Source organism: Scyliorhinus torazame, chromosome 2, assembly GCF_047496885.1.
Source record: "Scyliorhinus torazame isolate Kashiwa2021f chromosome 2, sScyTor2.1, whole genome shotgun sequence".
NCBI classification, from domain to species: domain Eukaryota; kingdom Metazoa; phylum Chordata; class Chondrichthyes; order Carcharhiniformes; family Scyliorhinidae; genus Scyliorhinus; species Scyliorhinus torazame.
Genome location: NC_092708.1, coordinates 85,096,202 through 85,114,235, shown reverse-complemented (window position 1 = coordinate 85,114,235; position 18,034 = coordinate 85,096,202). Strand labels below are relative to the sequence as shown.

The window sequence follows — 18,034 nt, the reverse complement described above, 5'->3', positions numbered from 1 at the left end:
CCTGGATGCTCCTTACAATTCTGTGGAATTTTCTCAAATCTCCCCGGATGATACCACATCAGTATTTCTGAACTGTACTGTCAAAAAGACCCGCCTTCGAATCTTCTTCCAAACAACACTCTCCCTCAGCTGGGTTCAGCAAGGATCCACTTCCAGGATTTCCAGCTCTCATTTTAATATTCCTTTGCCTTGATTTGCCACATGCATTCAAGCTTCCACACAATCTCTCAGGTACTCAGACATGCCAATAAAATACTACTGCATCACAGAATGTGCTAAGGTCACCAGCTTTAAGATTGCTTCAGATATCTGGATTCTTGCACGCTAATTTCACCAGGTCTGCAGCCTTCTCTCTGTCTTTAAATTCAATAAACAATACCTTGTTCAAATTCCAGTTCCTTTTGTCCCTTTGACTTCAATCTTTCTGGAACTTCTCTTTTTATTCCCTGGTTTCTAGAATTATCTGTTCTTTAGTCTGTGGAACTTGCTTTCTACCCATTACTCCATTGTACTGCTTCTCCTTTTGGTAGAGCTGTGAGAACTGTTTCCACCCTACCTTCCTAGCTCTGAATGCTTTGGATCCAGTTAAAATTAACCTCAAAATGTATTTCTAACTTAAAGGTGGCTCCTGGTTGCTAAGCAACAGTCAGTAATTCTTAACACATGTGCGCTTTTCACGTCATAAATTCTCTAAACACAATACAGACACAGTTTGACATGAAACCAAAAGCCCCATACATACATACAAACACCTTTGTTTAATGTAAATATAACTTGAGTTTTAACTGCTTGTCACACAGAAACACTAAATTAAACTCACTTAAGTCTATGCCTTATTTCTAATATCCAACAATCCAAACAGAGATTGCTTAAAAATACCTTGGTTTCCTGACACTTGAATACCCTATCAGAGTGTCCTACAGCCTGAACTTCTATAGAGAATATCATTCGGGCCCTGGTCCAACAGCGTACTCACACAAATTAATGTTTATGCTAAGTAATGTTGTCCAGAAACAAGACCATGGAAGATTAATTTGTGTTTTAAACAAAAACATTTAAAAGAATTTAACAATTATTGATATGACAAACTCCAAGTTGGCAATGTGCTATTTTGCTATTGAGACAACTATTATCATTCATTCCCCATCCTCAGTGTTGCCGTGTTAATGTTTCTCCAGTCCACCAAATCTCATGTGATGTTATTAAAGGGGATGCATATGCATTTATTGCATGAAAAAGCATTAGCTCTACAGAACTTAAAAAAGCACAAATGTAATAATGTCACAAAATCAACATTGAATTAATTTTAATTTTATTCAAATATCTCACTTTTTAGGACCGTATGGGCTTAAAATATGGTCAGTGTTGAATTCAGATTGTTATGAAAGAGAAACATTGTAGTAAGATAATTGTGAATTGTTCTTGCAGGATTTCTGATATTTTATGATGAGATTTACAAAAAGTATGAACACAGTGATGTTTAATAATTTCATTAATTATTTGAAGACATTTTTCCATATGACATGAAAGCTCATTTCTTGTTCTTTCAGGTAGTAAAAGTGCATGGTGATGTCCAGTACAGAAAAATAATACTAACTAACAATGGACAAAGGACTGGTGTTGGACGACCCAAGGGAATTGTGGTAGATCCAGCAAGAGGGTGAGTGGAACAATAAAGTAGGTTTATAAGTAATTTTATAACTTAAATGTAGAGTTGAAGAAAAATGATGGGTTTCTCATTTGTGTGATGCTAAATATTTTGCATTACAAAATGTGGCATCAACCGACTTGTTAAAAAAAAAGTTGAAGAATTTCAAAGTCAGAAATGGGGGAGGGGGTGGTGTAGTGCGAACATCACTGGACTACCACTGAACAAGCTGGCTGAGTCCTAAAGGATGAGCTGTGAGACTGGGGCTAGGCAGGTGGAGAGGGAACCAACAATAGAGAAAAACCTATGTGACCTCATCTTCACCAGTCTACTTGACACGTGCATTGGTAAGAGTAACCACCGCACAGTCCTTATGGAGACAAAGTCCCATCTTCACAATGAGGGTAAGGTATCACACCAAAAGCGACCGAATAACATTAGAGCCCGTGGCGTTTGGGGTCGCATATTAGCATAGATAGAGGACTGGCTAACTGAGAATTGGCTAACTAAGACAGAGGGGCATTTTTCGGATCTCAACCTGTAATTAGTGGAGTGCTACAGGGATCCGTGCTGGGGCCACAATTATTTACAGTATATATTAATGTCTTGGATGAGGGAAGTGAATGCACTATTGCCAAGTTTGTGGATGGCACAAAAATAGGTGGGAAGGCAAGTGGGGAGGATGACACAAAGAGTCTACAGAGGGATATAGACAGGTTAGGTTAGCAGGCAAAAACTTGACAGATGGAATATAATGTAGGAAAATGTGACGTTATGCACTTTGGTATGAAGAATAAAGGAGCTGAATATTATTTAAATGGAGAAAGACTGCAGAAAGCTGCAACACAGAGGCATTTGGGATCTTTGAGCGTAAATCACAAAAAGCTAGATACAAGTTCAGCAGGCAATTGGGAAGGGAAATGGAATGTTGGCTTGTACTTCATAGTCAATGAAGTATAAAAACTATACAAAGCACTAGTTAGACCACACCTGCAATAGTTTTGGTCCCTTTACCTAAGGAAAGATATACTGGCATTGGAGGCAGTCTGGAGAAAGTTCTCAATGTTGATCCCAGGTATGGAAGGATTTTCTTATGAGGAGAGGTTAAATAGGTTGGGCCTGTACTCATTGGAATTTAGAAGAATGAGTGGCAACCTTATTGAGACGTACATGATTCTCAGGAGGCTTAACAGGACAGATGCTAAGAGGATGTTTCCTCTTGTGAGAGAATCTAGGACCAGAGGGCATAATCTTAGAGTAAGGGTCACCCATTGAAGACAGAGATGAAGATGAAGAGGGTAGTAACTCTGTGGAATTCTTTACTACGGAGACTTGCAGAGATTGGATCGTTAAGTATGTTCAAGGCTGAAATAGGCAGATTTTTAATCGGTAAGCGACTAAAAGGTTCTGGGGATAAGGCAGGAAAGTAGAGATGAGGACTATATCAGATAAGCCATGATCTCAATGAATGGCGGAGCAGACGCAATGAGCCGAAGAGCCTATTTCTGCTCCTGTGGATTATGGTTTTATGGTCTTTCATCAGATTTGACACCACCACCATACCAAATATCCCCATCCTCAATGATGGAGGAGTCCAGCACATCAGTGCAAAAGACAAGCTTGAAGCATTTGAAACCATCTTCAGCCAGAAGTGCCAAGTGGTTGATCCATCTCGGCCTTCTCCTGATGACCTAGATCCATATGTGTCAGTCTTCAGCCAATCGATTCACTCCATGCGATATCAAGAAATGGCTGAAGGCACTGGATACTGCAAAGGCTGTGGGTCCTGACAGTTCAGCAATGGAACTTGTGCTCCGGAATTGTACTTTGTTCCAGTAGAGTGTCCACTGGCATCTACTTTGCAATGTGTAAAATTGTCCAGGTATGTCCTGTCCGAGCAAGCAGGGTAAATCCATCCCAGCCAATTCCCGCCACATCAGTCTTCTCTTGATCATCAACAGTAATTGAAGGTGTTGTCGACAGTGCTATCAGGCGGCACTTACTCAGCAATAAATTGCTCACTGACATTCTATTTAGGTTCTGCCAGGGCTATTTAGCTCCTAACCTCATTACAGCCTTGATTCAAACATGGACAAAAGAGCTGAACTCCAGAGATGAGGTGAGAATGAATGCCCTTGACATCAAGGCAACATTTAACTGAGTGTAGCATCAAAGAGCCCTAGCAAAACTGGAGTCTATGTGTAATATTTCCTGTTCACCAGTTAGGTAAATAACAACTGCAATGTTTATTAACATATAGCCACAATGCAGAGGTTTCCATCCTTGTGACTGAGACTCATCTTCCATTACCGAACTGATACAGAAATCCAGTGGCACACTCTACTGGAACACAGTACGATTCCGGAGCACAAGTTCCATTGCTGAACTGTCAGGACCCACAGCCTTTGCAGTATCCAGTGCCTTCAGCCATTTCTTGATAGCGCATGGAGTGAATCGATTGGCTGAAGACTGGCACATATGGATTTAGGTCCTCAGGATGATGACCCCATCCTCATATCTGATTAGTTACCCAAGTCATGTAACCCTCTTGGCAGATCACCAATAAAGGGGACAAACACCACACAATGGAAATTTGAAGAAAAGCTATCCACTGCTTGGAGTCATACTTAGCATAAAGGAAGATTATCACAGATTATCATAGGTAGTTGTCACCTCAGTCCCAGAACATTGCTGCAGGATTTCCTCAGATTTCCTCAGGGTTGTGACCTAGGTCTAACCATCTTCAGCTACTTCAAAATTACTAAATCCCCCACTTTCCCAAACACACACTCTTGCCACCCACCCGACTCCCCACTGGAGTTAAGGTCCAGGTTTTGGGTCGTATGCAGCGACATTGCAACAGTGATAACAAATGCAAAGTTAAACTTCTGTGTCTGGGCCACGCTCAGGAGTGCCGCTGCAATGTCCCGGTGGCCCTGGCACATGGCTGCCTATGTGAGGGCAGACCTGTCCTGGACCTCGGATACTGCCTGCACAGAATGCACCAGGCCTTGGACATGTTGATCCATGGTGCTGCATGCTAGCCAACAACCCCTCATGTAGTTCCTGGCTCTACGACTGCAACTCCACAATGGATGGGACCATCCACTTCAGGAGCCCGAGACCCATCTGGATGGCAGCTAGTCCCTGGGACCGGCCTACCCTCTGACCGTCCGCCCCCTCGGGGGTTCCTCCCTCCATCTGATGTACTGGAGCATGTGGGTGGTGTGGGTGTGCAGGTGGTGTGGGTGTGCAGGTCGTGTGGGTGTGCCGGTGGTGTGGGTGTGCCGATGGTGTGGGTGTGCAGGTGGTGTGGGTGTGCAGGTGGTGTGGGTGTGCAGGTGGTGTGGGTGTGCGGGTGGTGTGGGTGTGAGGGTAGTGTGAGTGTGCAGGTGGTGGGGGGTAAGGGTGGTGTGGGGATGTTGGTGGGGAGGGTGACACACATGCCAAGGGGCACCAAACTTCAGTGGGTTCTCACTTCCTCGTCCAGTGCCGACCTCCACCCCGGCAACTGCCCTTTCCTCGGGCCTGCCAACCATGTCCAGGGCCCTCTGTTCTATTGTGGTGAGGCGCTACAGGTCCGGCCGTCCCCCTCCAGTCTTCTTCTGCTCCCAGAGAATCCACAGTGTTAGACAGTCTGACGCATGCAGCCCCGGGGGTGTGTAACTGATGGCTTCAGTGGCCAGGGCACCCGGCCATGATGGCTGGTATGGGTGCCAGCATGTGGTGCAGGGTGGGGGTTCAGCCTCCCTCCGGGTGGGAGGGGGGGTGATAGGGTTACGGATGTGTGGAATGGGAGTTGGTGCCAGGGGCACAGTGCTGCGTACTCACCCTGGTCACCCTGAGGAGGTCGTGTAGTCTTTTCTGGCAATGCTGGCCTGTTTGGATGGTGTTACCCATGGCGCTGACCACCTCTGCCTCCTATGTCTAGGCATGACAAATGGCGGTTGCTGGCAACCTCCTCCCCACCCTAGGGTACAGGGCTGCCCACCTCTCCTTCATGGCGCCTAGCAGGGTCACCAGTTCTGTGGCGGTGAACCTCGGGACTGTGCATCCTGCTGCCATCTTGTTGGCTGGGATGCTGTGTGTGAGGGGCGACGTGTGTATATGCGGCTGCAGCTTGTCAACCTCTTGAGTGCCAATCCTGGACCCGGCGAATCCTGCACTGTTTCTTATTGGAATAGATTGTGTTCCACATGGAGCCAGTGCTAGTCCCTTAACGGTTGCTGATCGGTCCAGGTGCGGCACCAGTTTTGCTGTTGTGAAACTCCTCGAATCCTGTCCCGGCGTCGACACTTGGTCTCAGGAATGGAGAATCTGGCTGATTGTATATGGGTTGTTCAGCCTATTGACCACAGATAGTATGTAGATTGGCAGTACAAAATGTGCGACATTCAGTTCCATGTGAACTGCTAAAACAAAGGAATAAGTGGCACAATAAAACAATGGATGGAGCGTAATGCTGGTGTGATTTCCCCATCCCACTGAAGTCAGTGGAGGTTTGAATGACTCGTTGCATTTCGGGGCCATCCCATTTGGTTCAGTTTAGAAAATGGCTCACCATCATCTTTTCAAGGGCAAATAGGGATGGGCAATGAATTCTGGCCTAGTCAGTAATGCTCACATCTCATGAAGAATACAAAAGCATGCTAATGTACAGCATGCAGGAGCGCAAATACATACTTAACTTTGAATCTGTGGACTTCCGGGTGCGGCGATGACCAGCTAAGTCGCACGTTTCGGCAGCTCCCGGTGGAACGTACTTTTGGGCTCTTGATAGGAGCCCCAACGGCAATTTTAACGGCAAAAAAACTGTGCTGTAATCCAGAAGGGAATCCCCCTTGGACACGGATGGAAAAAAGAGAGGAAGGTGGCCGGATTGCGGTGGATCCTCTAGAGCAGCGGCCAGGAAGGCAGGCACAAAGCAAGATGGCATCGGAAGGAGGCAGTTTAATATGGGGCCCTGACCAACAAGAATTCCTGCGGCGTTGCTTGGAAGAACTGAAAAAGGAGATGAAGAAGGAGCTGTTGGCCCCGATATTACAAGCGATTGAGGGGCTAAAGGAGGAGCAAAAGACCCAGGAACAGGAGCTTCGGGTCGTGAAGGCAAAGGCTGCTGAGAATGAGGACGACATACAGGGCCTGGTGGTGAAAACGGAGATGCACGAGGCACAACACAAAAGGTGTGTGGAAAGGCTGGAGGTGCTGGAGAATAATGCGAGGAGGAAGAATTTAAGGATTCTTGGTCTTCCTGAAGGTGTAGAAGGGGCGGACGTCGGGGCATATGTGAGCACGATGCTGCACTCGTTAATGGGATTGGAGGCCCCGACGGGTCCGCTGGAGGTGGAGGGAGCCTATCAAAGAACAAAGAACAAAGAACAAAGAAATGTACAGCACAGGAACAGGCCCTTCGGCCCTCCAAGCCCGTGCCGACCATACTGCCCGACTAAACTACAATCTTCTACACTTCCTGGGTCCGTATCCTTCTATTCCCATCCTATTCATATATTTGTCAAGATGCCCCTTAAATGTCCCTATCGTCCCTGCCTCCACTACCACCTCCGGTAGTGAGTTCCAGGCACCCACTACCCTCTGTGTAAAAAACTTGCCTCGTACATCTACTCTAAACTTTGCCCCTCTCACCTTAAACCTATGCCCCCTAGTAATTGACCCCTCTACCCTGGGGAAAAGCCTCTGACTATCCACTCTGTCTATGCCCCTCATAATTTTGTATACCTAAACTATCGAGTTATGGCGCGAAGACCGAGGGCTGGAGAAATTCCTCGAGCCATAGTGGTGAGATTTCTCCGATATAAGGACAGAGAGATGGTCCTCAGATGGGCAAAGAAAACTCAGAGCAGTAGGTGGGAGAACGCGGTGATCCGCGTATATCAAGATTGGAGTGCGGAGGTGGCGAGAAGGAGGGCAAGCTTTAATCGGGCCAAGGCGGTGCTGCACAAACGGAAGATTACATTGAGAATGCTGCTACCGGCAAGACTGTGGGTCACACATCAAGAGAAACACCACTACTTCGAAACGGCAGATGAGGCGTGGACATTTATTGTCGAGGAGAAACTGGAGTGAGCGGGCCATAAAAAGAACGTTTGGGACAAATTGGGGGGGTGAATATGTGGGATGAAGGGGGGGAAAAGAGGGAAGAGATGACTTCCCAAGTTGTTAATCCTGCGACCCTGTAACTTTTCTCTCTTCCCCATGTCGTGGGGGAGGGAGGATGAGGAGCTGAGGGCGCCGGCCATTGGGGGCGGGGCCAAAAGGGAAGCGCGGGTTTTGTTCCCGCGCTATGGTAATCACGGCGGGAACAGGGAAGCAGGAAGGAGGGGGCCTTGCACAGTGTGAGCCGAGGTCACGGGGGGAAGCCGAGGTCGGCCAGAGTTTGCTGACTTCTGGGAGCAACATGGGGGGTGCAATTACGCTAGTTTGGGATCTAGTGCGGGGGGGGGTTAACTGGGTTGCTGCTGGGGAGAAGGGGGAGCTGGTGTGGGGGGGTGGTCGGGGCGGGGGGGGCGCTGCTTGGGGGAGATACGGCTACGTGGGAACCGGGTGAGGAACTGGATTGGAAAAGGAGATGGCTAGTCGTCAGGGGGGGGGGGGGGGGGGGGGGGGAGGGGGGGGGGGGGGGGGGGGGGCGGTGGGTAAAGAGACCTCAAAACGGTTGATCACGTGGAATGTGAGAGGGCTGAATGGGCCGATTAAGAGGGCACGGGTACTCGCACACCTAAAGAAACTTAAGGCAGATGTGGTTATGCTTCAGGAGGCGCATCCGAAGCTGATAGACCGGGTCAGACTACGCAAAGGATGGGTGGGGCAGGTGTTTCATTCGGGGCTAGACGCAAAATACAGGGGGGTGGCCATACTAGTGGGGAAGCGGGGAAAGTTTGAGGCAAAGACTATAGTGGGGGCAGATACGTGATGGTGAGTGGTAAATTGCAAGGGGAGGCGGTGGTATTAGTGAACGTGTATGCCCCGAACTGGGATGATGCCAACTTTATGAGGCGTATGTTAGGACGGAATCCGGACCTAGAAGTGGGGAAGTTGATAATGGGTGGAGATTTTAATACAGTGCTGGACCCAGGGCTGGACAGATCGAGGACCAGGACCGGAAGGAGGCCGGCTGCAGCTAGGGTGCTTAAGGACTTTATGGAGCAGATGGGAGGAGTAGACCCCTGGAGATTGAGTAGACCTAGGAGTAAGGAGTTTTGTTTTTCTCCTATGTCCACAAAGTTTATTCACGGATAGACTTTTTTGTTCTGGGAAGGGCACTGATCCCAAAGTTGAGGGGGCGGAGTACACAGCTATAGCCATTTCGGATCATGCTCCACATTGGGTGGACCTGGAGATAGGGGAAGAAAAACAACAGCGTCCACCCTGGAGAATGGACATGGGATTATTGGCAGATGAGGGGGTGTGCGTAAGGGTGAGGGGGTGTATTGAAAGGTACTTGGAACTCAATGATAATGGGGAGGTACAGGTGGGAGTGGTCTGGGAGGCGCTGAAGGCAGTGGTTAGAGGGGAGCTGATATCTATTAGGGCACATAAAGGAAAGCAGGAGGGTAGGGAAAGGGAGCGGTTGTTGAAAGAACTTCTGAGGGTGGACAGACAATATGCGGAGGCACCGGAGGAGGGACTGTACAGGGAAAGGCAAAGGCTACATGTAGAATTTGACTTGTTGACTACGGGTAATGCAGAGGCACAATGGAGGAAGGCACAGGGTGTACAGTACGAATATGGGGAGAAGGCGAGCAAGTTGCTGGCCCACCAACTGAGGAAAAGGGGAGCAGCGAGGGAGATAGGGGGGGGTGAGAGATGAGGAGGGAGAGATGGAGCGGGGAGCGGAGAGAGTGATTGGAGTGTTCAAGGCATTTTACGAAAGATTATATGAAGCTCCGCCCCTGGATGGGAAGGAGAGAATGATGTGCTTTCTGGATCAGCTGGAATTTCCCAAGGTGGAGGAGCAGGAGAGGGTGGGACTGGGAGCACAGATTGAGACGGAGGAGGTGGTGAAAGGGATTGGGAGTATGCAGGCGGGGAAGGCCCCGGGACCAGACGGATTCCCAGTGGAATTCTATAGGAAATATATGGACTTGCTGGCCCCGCTACTGATGAGAACCTTTAATGAGGCGAGGGAAAGGGGGCAGTTGCCCCCGACTATGTCAGAGGCAACGATATCGCTCCTCCTAAAGAAGGAAAAAGACCCACTGCAATGCGGGTCCTACAGGCCCATTTCCCTCCTGAATGTGGGCGCTAAGATTCTGGCCAAGGTAATGGCAATGAGGATAGAGGATTGTGTCCCGGGGGTGGTTCATGAGGACCAAACTGGGTTTGTGAAGAGGAGACAGCTGAATACAAATATACGGAGGCTGCTAGGGGTAATGATGATGCCCCCACCAGAGGGGGAAGCGGAGATAGTGGTGGTGATGGATGCCGAGAAAGCATTTGATAGAGTGGAGTGGAATTATTTGTGGGAGGTGCTGAGGAGATTTGGTTTTGGGGATGGGTATATCAGGTGGGTACAGTTGCTGTATAGGGCCCCGATGGCGAGCGTGGTCACGAATGGACGGGGGTCTGCGTATTTTCGGCTCCATAGAGGGACGAGGCAGGGATATCCTCTGTCCCCGTTATTGTTTGCACTGGCGTTTGAACCCCTGGCCATAGCATTGAAGGGCTCCAGGAAGTGGAGGGGAGTACTTAGGGGGGGGGAGAAGAATACCGGGTATCTCTGTATGCGGATGATTTGTTGCTATATGTGGCGGACCCGGCGGAGGGGATGCCAGAGATAATGCGGATACTTGGGGAGTTTGGGGATTTTTCAGGGTATAAACTGAACATGGGGAAAAGTGAGTTGTTTGTGGTGCATCCAGGGGAGCAGAGCAGAGAGATAGAGGATTTACCGTTGAGGAAGGTAACAAGGGACTTCCGGTACTTGGGGATCCAGATAGCCAAGAATTGGGGTACATTACACAGGCTTAACTTAACGCTGTTGGTGGAACAGATGGAGGAGGACTTTAAGAGATGGGACTCGGTGTCCCTGTCATTGGCAGGTAGGGTGCAGGCGGTTAAAATGGTGGTCCTCCCGAGATTCCTTTTTGTGTTTCAGTCACTCCCGGTGGTGATCACGAAGGCTTTTTTCAAAAGAATCGAGAAGAGTATTATGAGTTTTGTGTGGGCTGGGAAGACCCCGAGAGTGAGGTGGGGATTCTTGCAGCGCAGTAGGGACAGGGAGGGGGGCTGGCATTACCGAGCCTAAGTGAGTACTACTGGGCCGCCAATGTTTCAATGGTGTGTAAGTGGATGGGAGAGGGGGAGGGAGCGGCGTGGAAGACATTGGAGAGGGCGTCCTGCAGGGGGACTAGCCTACAAGCAATGGTGACGGCGCCGTTGCCGTTCTCACGAAAGAAATACACCACAAGCCCGGTGGTGGTGGCTACATTGAAAATTTGGGGGCAGTGGAGACGGCATAGGGGAAAGACGGGAGCTTTGGTGCGGTTCCCGATAAGAAACAATCATAGGTTCGTTCCGGGGAGAATGGATGGGGGATTTGGAGCATGGCAAAGAGCTGGGGTAGTACAACTGAGAGATCTGTTCGTAGATGGGACGTTTGCGAGTCTGGGAGTGCTGACGGAAAAATATGGGTTGCCCCAAGGGAATGCATTTCGGTACATGCAATTGAGGGCTTTCGCGAGGCAACAGGTGAGGGAATTCCCGCAGCTCCCGGCGCAGGAGGTGCAGGATAGAGTGATCTCAGAGACATGGGTGGGGGATGGTAATGTGTCCGACATATACAGGGAAATGAGGGACGAGGGGGAGATCATGGTGGATGAGCTGAAAGGGAAGTGGGAAGGGGAGCTGGGGGAAGAGATTGAGGAGGGGCTGTGGGCTGATGCCCTACGTAGGGTAAACTCATCGTCCTCGTGTGCCAGGCTAAGCCTGATACAATTTAAGGTGTTACACAGGGCGCATATGACTGGAGCACGGCTCAGTAAATTTTTGGGTGTAGAGGATAGGTGTGCGAGATGCTCGCGAGGCCCAACGAATCACACCCACATGTTCTGGTCATGCCCGGCACTACAGGGGTTCTGGGTGGGGGTGGCAAAGGTGCTTTCGAAGGTGGTAGGGGTCCGGGTCGAACCAAGCTGGGGGTTGGCTATATTTGGGGTTGCAGAAGAGCCGGGAGTGCAGGAGGCGAGAGTGGCTGACGTGTTGGCCTTTGCGTCCCTAGTAGCCCGGCGCAGGATATTGTTAATGTGGAAGGAAGCCAAACGCCCGGGTGTGGAGACCTGGATAAACGACATGGCAGGGTTTATAAAGTTAGAACGGATTAAGTTCGTGTTAAGGGGTTCGGCTCAGGGGTTCACCAGGCGGTGGCAACCGTTCGTCGATTACCTCACAGAAAGATAGAGGGAATGGAAAAGAAGTAGACAACAGCAGCAACCCAGGGGGGAAGGGGGGGGGGATCGAACGGACTCTCAGAGATGTTATTGTATATGTATAATATGTATTGGTAGTTGTTATAGGTAATTGTATATTGGATTGTTGGATTGTATTTCTGGAGAGTATTTATTTTGGACAAGGCAGTTGCCATTCAGTTCTGTTTTTGTTTTTGTTTATATATTATTTATTTATTTGTTTAAAACTGGCCACTGTTATTTATATTGCTTTATTGTTGTGTAAAAGAAACACTACATACTGTTATGTTTGGCCAAAAATCTTGAATAAAATATATATTTTTAAAAAAACTTTGAATCTGTAAATTTATATTGAATTATTTCCAACCAAAAGTAAGATATTTCTAGTCACAGCTAGATTATAGCACCATTAAATAAATATTGCCAGGTTTACCTCCCTCATAAACAACATCTTCACTCGTACCTGTGGCATGGGTGAGTTAACACAATGAACATATTCCACTGCTATATTTTTATTGTCCTCCTCTGATTGCTGCATGCTTTCAGAGTTTCTGAGAACCATATGTAATTCTTTTTCAGGAAGTTGTACTGGACTGACCAAGGTACGGGCAGTGGGATCCCAGCAAAGATTGCCAGTGCTTATATGGATGGCTCTAATCCTCGAGTTCTTTTCACTAATGATCTGGATCATGTTGAGTTTATTACTATTGACATCAAGGCACGCAGGCTGTACTGGGCTGTGTCTGGTACTGGTGTGGTATGTATTTTCCTTTTGTTACGAAGGCACATACCCAAAATGTTCTTTATTTTGAATATCTCCCAGTCTCCCACCATGTTTTTAATAGGAAATCAGCAGAAACAACTCAATAATTATTAGCTCTTTATTCTGTTTCTCTGTTGATTCCATCAGAGAATGCTACTGTATTGTGAGCATGAACCTTGATTCCATGAATGAGGTGAGGGGGATGAGGAGGAGGTTTAAGGAGATGAAGGCATTTAACCATGTTTGTAGCTGAGATATGTACATTTATTCTATCATTTACGATGCTTCATCAAAGTTTTAATTTTTGCATCAATGTTGATTGGGTAAGAATCATAGAATTTACAGTGCAAAAGGAGGCCATTCAGCTCATCGAGGCTGCACCGGCCCTTGGAAAGAGCACCCCACCCAAGCCGACTCCTCCACACTATTCCCGTAACCCAGTAACCAGTAACCCCACCTAATCTTCTTTTGGACACTAAGGGCAATTTATCATTGCCAATTCACCTAACGTGTACATTTTTGGACTGTGGGAGGAAACCGGAGCACCCGGATAAAACCCATGCAGTCACGGGGAGAATGTACAGACTCCGCACAGACAGTGGCCCAAGCCAGGAATCGAACCTGGGACCCTGGAGCTGTGAAGCAACTGTGCTAGCCACTGTGTTACCGTGCTGCCCCTGTGCTATGTTTGATAATGATTAGAAGAGGCTGAATTCAATGGCTACAGCAGTGGACCCATCCAACTACCTTGCCTTGGCTGGGAGCCCCAATGAGATTAAATATCAATTAGGCCATTAACTTCCTGCCTTTAGGGTTAAAGTCAAATAACCTACCCTCAAATGCAGCCGGCCAGTCAGAGGAAAGATAGCTCTTTAGTTCCATCAGCACCACAGGAAGTGCCAGCCACTACTGTGACTGAAACAGGCTCTGGAGTAGCAGCCAGAGGAGGCCCCACAAGACGGGTGAGTGGGGTGTCTGCACTAGAAGAGTGGGGTGTGAGTAGGGCTGGAGGGGGTCAAGTGGGGGTGTCGTCATTGTGCAGGACAGGGAGAGGCTCTTTCACTGGGACGACAGTCCTTGTCAATGTGGGGGCCCTCTGTGGGCTATAGGTTGCCCGGTCAGGAAGTCACACCACTCGCCCACACTCAGCGCATCCCCCCACACCCGAGCCGAAAAGGATGCTGCATGGAAAGATGTCTCCAGGATAAACCTGGCAGCCTCTTCTCGTGCCAAAATCCACCTCCCCTCCACTGGCAATGTTAACGATATTTTCAAATTGATTAATTATCTAGAATATCTTGAAATATAAGTAATATTATACTTAATGCCAATTCATGATGTACGACTATTGAAATAATGTGCAACTACTGATTTTGTATTGCTCCTATAGATTGAACGAGGAGATCTAAATGGTTTGCACCGAATGATTGTGGTTAGCCACCTTTCCCATCCTCGGGGATTAGCCACATATGAGGGCTTCCTTTACTATACGGATTCTGATTTTGAAGTCATTGAACGTGTGGAAAAAGTCACTGGTGACAATACAGTTGTACTGAGGAATAATGTTGCAGGACTGAAATCTCTCAGAGTTCACTTCCACGACAGTGAGTACTACTTAGCAGATTAGTAAAAAAAGTACTGCACAGTTACACAACAGCAGTGAGAAATAACATGTATGTAGGACTTTTGAATAGTTAGATTTCTATAGTTTTTTTAACTAAAGCTTTCGTATGATTATTAAATATCTCAAAATGATTCAATCTTTGTTGTGTATATTCAGCTCCATGGACAAACAAGAAAATACATTTACATACTTCGCAGGAAGCACCAATGATTTACGTTTGATTTAGGTTAAATTGAAGTAACACTTTATGCACATCAAACATCATCTGATTAATTTGGTACTTGTTATTTCCTACATGTTGTGTGCTCTGAAAATATATCAGCAAACCAGCTAAAACATTTAGAAACCTGGAGTGCATTGCCTGAAGGGGCGGTGAAAGCTGATTCACTAATAGCTTCAAAAATTTGAAAAGAAATAAAATGCAGGCTCGTGGTGAGAAGAAAACAAGGGACAAAATGGATGGAAGGCAAAGTGAGAAAGTAAGCTATGAGGAGGGTGCAAATAGGCTGCCAGGAGATATTGGCCTGAATGTTACGTTGCCTGAATGGGCGCCTGACACTCCTGATGTCATGTGATAGCATCGGGAGGGATTCCTGATGTATTCCATTTATGCATGGCAGATGCAGTATTATGTGGATAAATGTGAGGTTATCTGCTTTGGTCACAAAATTAGGAAGGCAGATTATTATTCAAATGGGTGTAAATTGAGAGAGTTGGATACTCAGCAAGACCTTGGTGTCCTCGTGCATCAGTCACTGAAAGTAAGCATGCAGGTACAGCAGGTAGTAAAGGAGGCAAATGGTATGTTGGCCTTCACAGTGAGACAATTTGAATATAGGAAGAGGGATGTTTTACTGCAATTATGTAGGGCATTGGTGAGGCCACACCTGGAGTATTGTGTACAGTTTTTGTGTCCTTACCTGAGGAAGGTTGCTTTTGCTATGGAGGGAGTGAAAGCTGATTCCTGGGGTGGCGGAACTGTCAGATGAGGAGAGACTAAGTCGGTTAGGATTATATTCATTGCAATTTAGAAGAATAAGAGGGGATCTCATAGAACTTACAAAATTCTAAAAGGATTAGACAGGGTAGATTCAGAAAGAATGTTCCCGATGCTGGGGGAGTCCAGAACTAGGGATCATAGTTTGAGGATAAAGGGTAAACGTTTTAGGACTGAAGTGAGGAGAAATTTCTTCACCCAGAGAGTGGTGAATCTGTGGATTCACTACCACAGAAAGTAGTTGAGGACAAAACGTTGTGCCATTTCAAGAAGGAATTAGCTATATGCTCTTGGGGCTAAATGGATCAAGGGATATGGGGGGAAGGCAGGATCAGGGTGTTGAACTTGATCAGCCATGATCGTGATGAATGGTGGAGCAGGCTCAAAGGGCCGAATGGCCTCCTCCTGCTTCCATTTTCTATGTATGATTCTATGTGTAACACTGCATCGTGATATTCGTGATTTAATGGCGGAAGTCCGTCCGACATCAATTAAAGGAACATTGAGCTAATTAAAGACACAATTTACTGCAATTTTTCGAGGCTCATTCAATTTTATGGTCAGACAAGAGGTGGTGGCAGAGTGGTATCATCACTGGACTGGTAATCCAGAAACCCAGGGATACGGGTTTGAATCCCACCATGGCACATGGTGAAATTTTAAATTCAATAAATATCTGGAAGTAAAGTCCATTGATGACCATGGAAACATTGTTGATTATTGTGAAAAACCATCTGGTTAATTTTTATGATCAGAACCCAGAAAAAACAGGCAAGCAGGGATCGCACCTTTTACACGTTCTACATCTATTGTGGGTTATGAGACTCAGGAGGAATGGAGAAGTGAGGAGAGTAGGAGTAAACAAGTAATTTGAGCCTGGGCTGTACTGTTTCATCAGTGATGCATCCTACTCATTTCTTATGTAAGTTAGGGGACATTATACAGTCTTAATTAACTAGCCCCATCATAATACAAGCAGAACCTTTGCAAAGCAGAAGGTGAAAATGGGCATTGTTTATTCAGCTGGAGGCACTTCCTTAGATGTGGAGAAGAGGGCAAGAGAGAAGAGGAGGTCAGAAATCTGCAGACATTGTCAAAGAATTTGCCAACAGGATCAAGCACAACCTGAAGCGGTTGAAGGACAGCAAGCCTTGCGGCGGAGAAGAGGTAGGAGGAGGCGCCAATACCCTGCTGGAAGAATTTACAGGATTAGCTTCAGCTATCTTGAGATGACAGAGGTGCAGTGTCAAAGAAGGCTCCTTGTCTCAAGGATACCATAACATCAACCGGTGACATGATAGAGCCTGAGATAGCTGGGCACGCAATGCCAGTGGCACTAATAGTGACTGTCACCCTCAACGTTTATATCTCGGGTTTCTTCCAGAATCCTGTTGGTGATCTGTGCGTTGCATCACAATTTGCACCATACGCCTGCATAAAGCTTGTGAAGGATGCACTGCTCAAAAGGGTGAGAACCTTCATAGATTTCAAGACAGATGAGGATAGCCGGGCAGAATGTTCCAGAGGGTTTGCAGCGATTAAAGGATTCCCAAGGATTCAGTCAGCTATTATAGAATCATAGAATCATAGAAGTTTACAGCATGGAAACAGGCCCTTCGGCCCAACCAGTCCATGCCGCCCAGTTTTTACCATTAAGCTAGTCCCAGTTGCCCGCACTTGGCCCATAACCCTCTATACCCATCTTACCCATGTAACTATCTAAATGTTTTTTAAAAGACACAATTGTACCCGCCTCTACTACTACCTCTGGCAGCCCATTCCAGACACTCACTACCCTCTGAGTGAAGAAATTGCCCCTCTGGGCCCTTCTGAATCTCTCCCCTCTCACCTGAAACTTATGCCATCTAGTTTTAGACTCCCCTACCTTTGGGAAAAGATGTTGACTATCTACCTTATCTATGCCCCTCATTATTTTATAGACCTCTATAAGATCACCCCTAAGCCTCCTACGCTCCAAGGAAAAAAGTCCCAGTCTATCCAGCCTCTCCTTATAACTCAAACCATCAAGTCCCGGCAACATCCTAGTAAATCTTTTCTGCACTCTTTCCAGTTTAATAATATCCTTCCTATAATAGGGTGACCAGAACTGCACACAGTATTCCAAGTGTGGCCGTACCAATGTCTTGTACAACTTCAACAAGACGTCCCAACTCCTGTATTCAATGTTCTGACCAATGAAACCAAGCATGCCGAATGCCTTCTTCACCACCCTGTCCACCTGCGACTCCACCTTCAAGGAGCTATGAACCTGTACTCCTAGATCTCTTTGTTCTATAACTCTCCCCAACGCCATACCATTAACTGAGTAGGTCCTGGCCTGATTCGATCTGCCAAAATGCATCACCTCACATTTATCTAAATTAAACTCCATCTGCCATTCGTCGGCCCACTGGCCTAATTGATCAAGATCCCGTTGCAATCCTAGATAACCTTCTTCACTATCCACTGTGCCACCAATCTTGGTGTCATCTGCAAACTTACTAACCATGCCTCCTAAATTCTCATCCAAATCATTAATATAAATCACAAATAACAGTGGACCCAGCACCAATCTCTG

General features: G+C 47.1%; 1 protein-coding gene across 2 annotated transcripts in view; it reads left to right on the top strand.

Moving 5' to 3' along the window:
- Window positions 1–18,034, top strand: part of LOC140389267 (low-density lipoprotein receptor-related protein 2-like) — a 533,746-nt gene that overhangs the window by 305,584 nt on the left and 210,128 nt on the right. For both annotated transcript variants that reach the window (XM_072473460.1, XM_072473452.1), the window contains 3 exons: window positions 1,551–1,660; window positions 12,652–12,829; window positions 14,226–14,439. In XM_072473460.1, coding sequence (XP_072329561.1) covers window positions 1,551–1,660; window positions 12,652–12,829; window positions 14,226–14,439 — 502 coding nt within the window. The remainder of the gene's footprint in view (window positions 1–1,550; window positions 1,661–12,651; window positions 12,830–14,225; window positions 14,440–18,034) is intronic.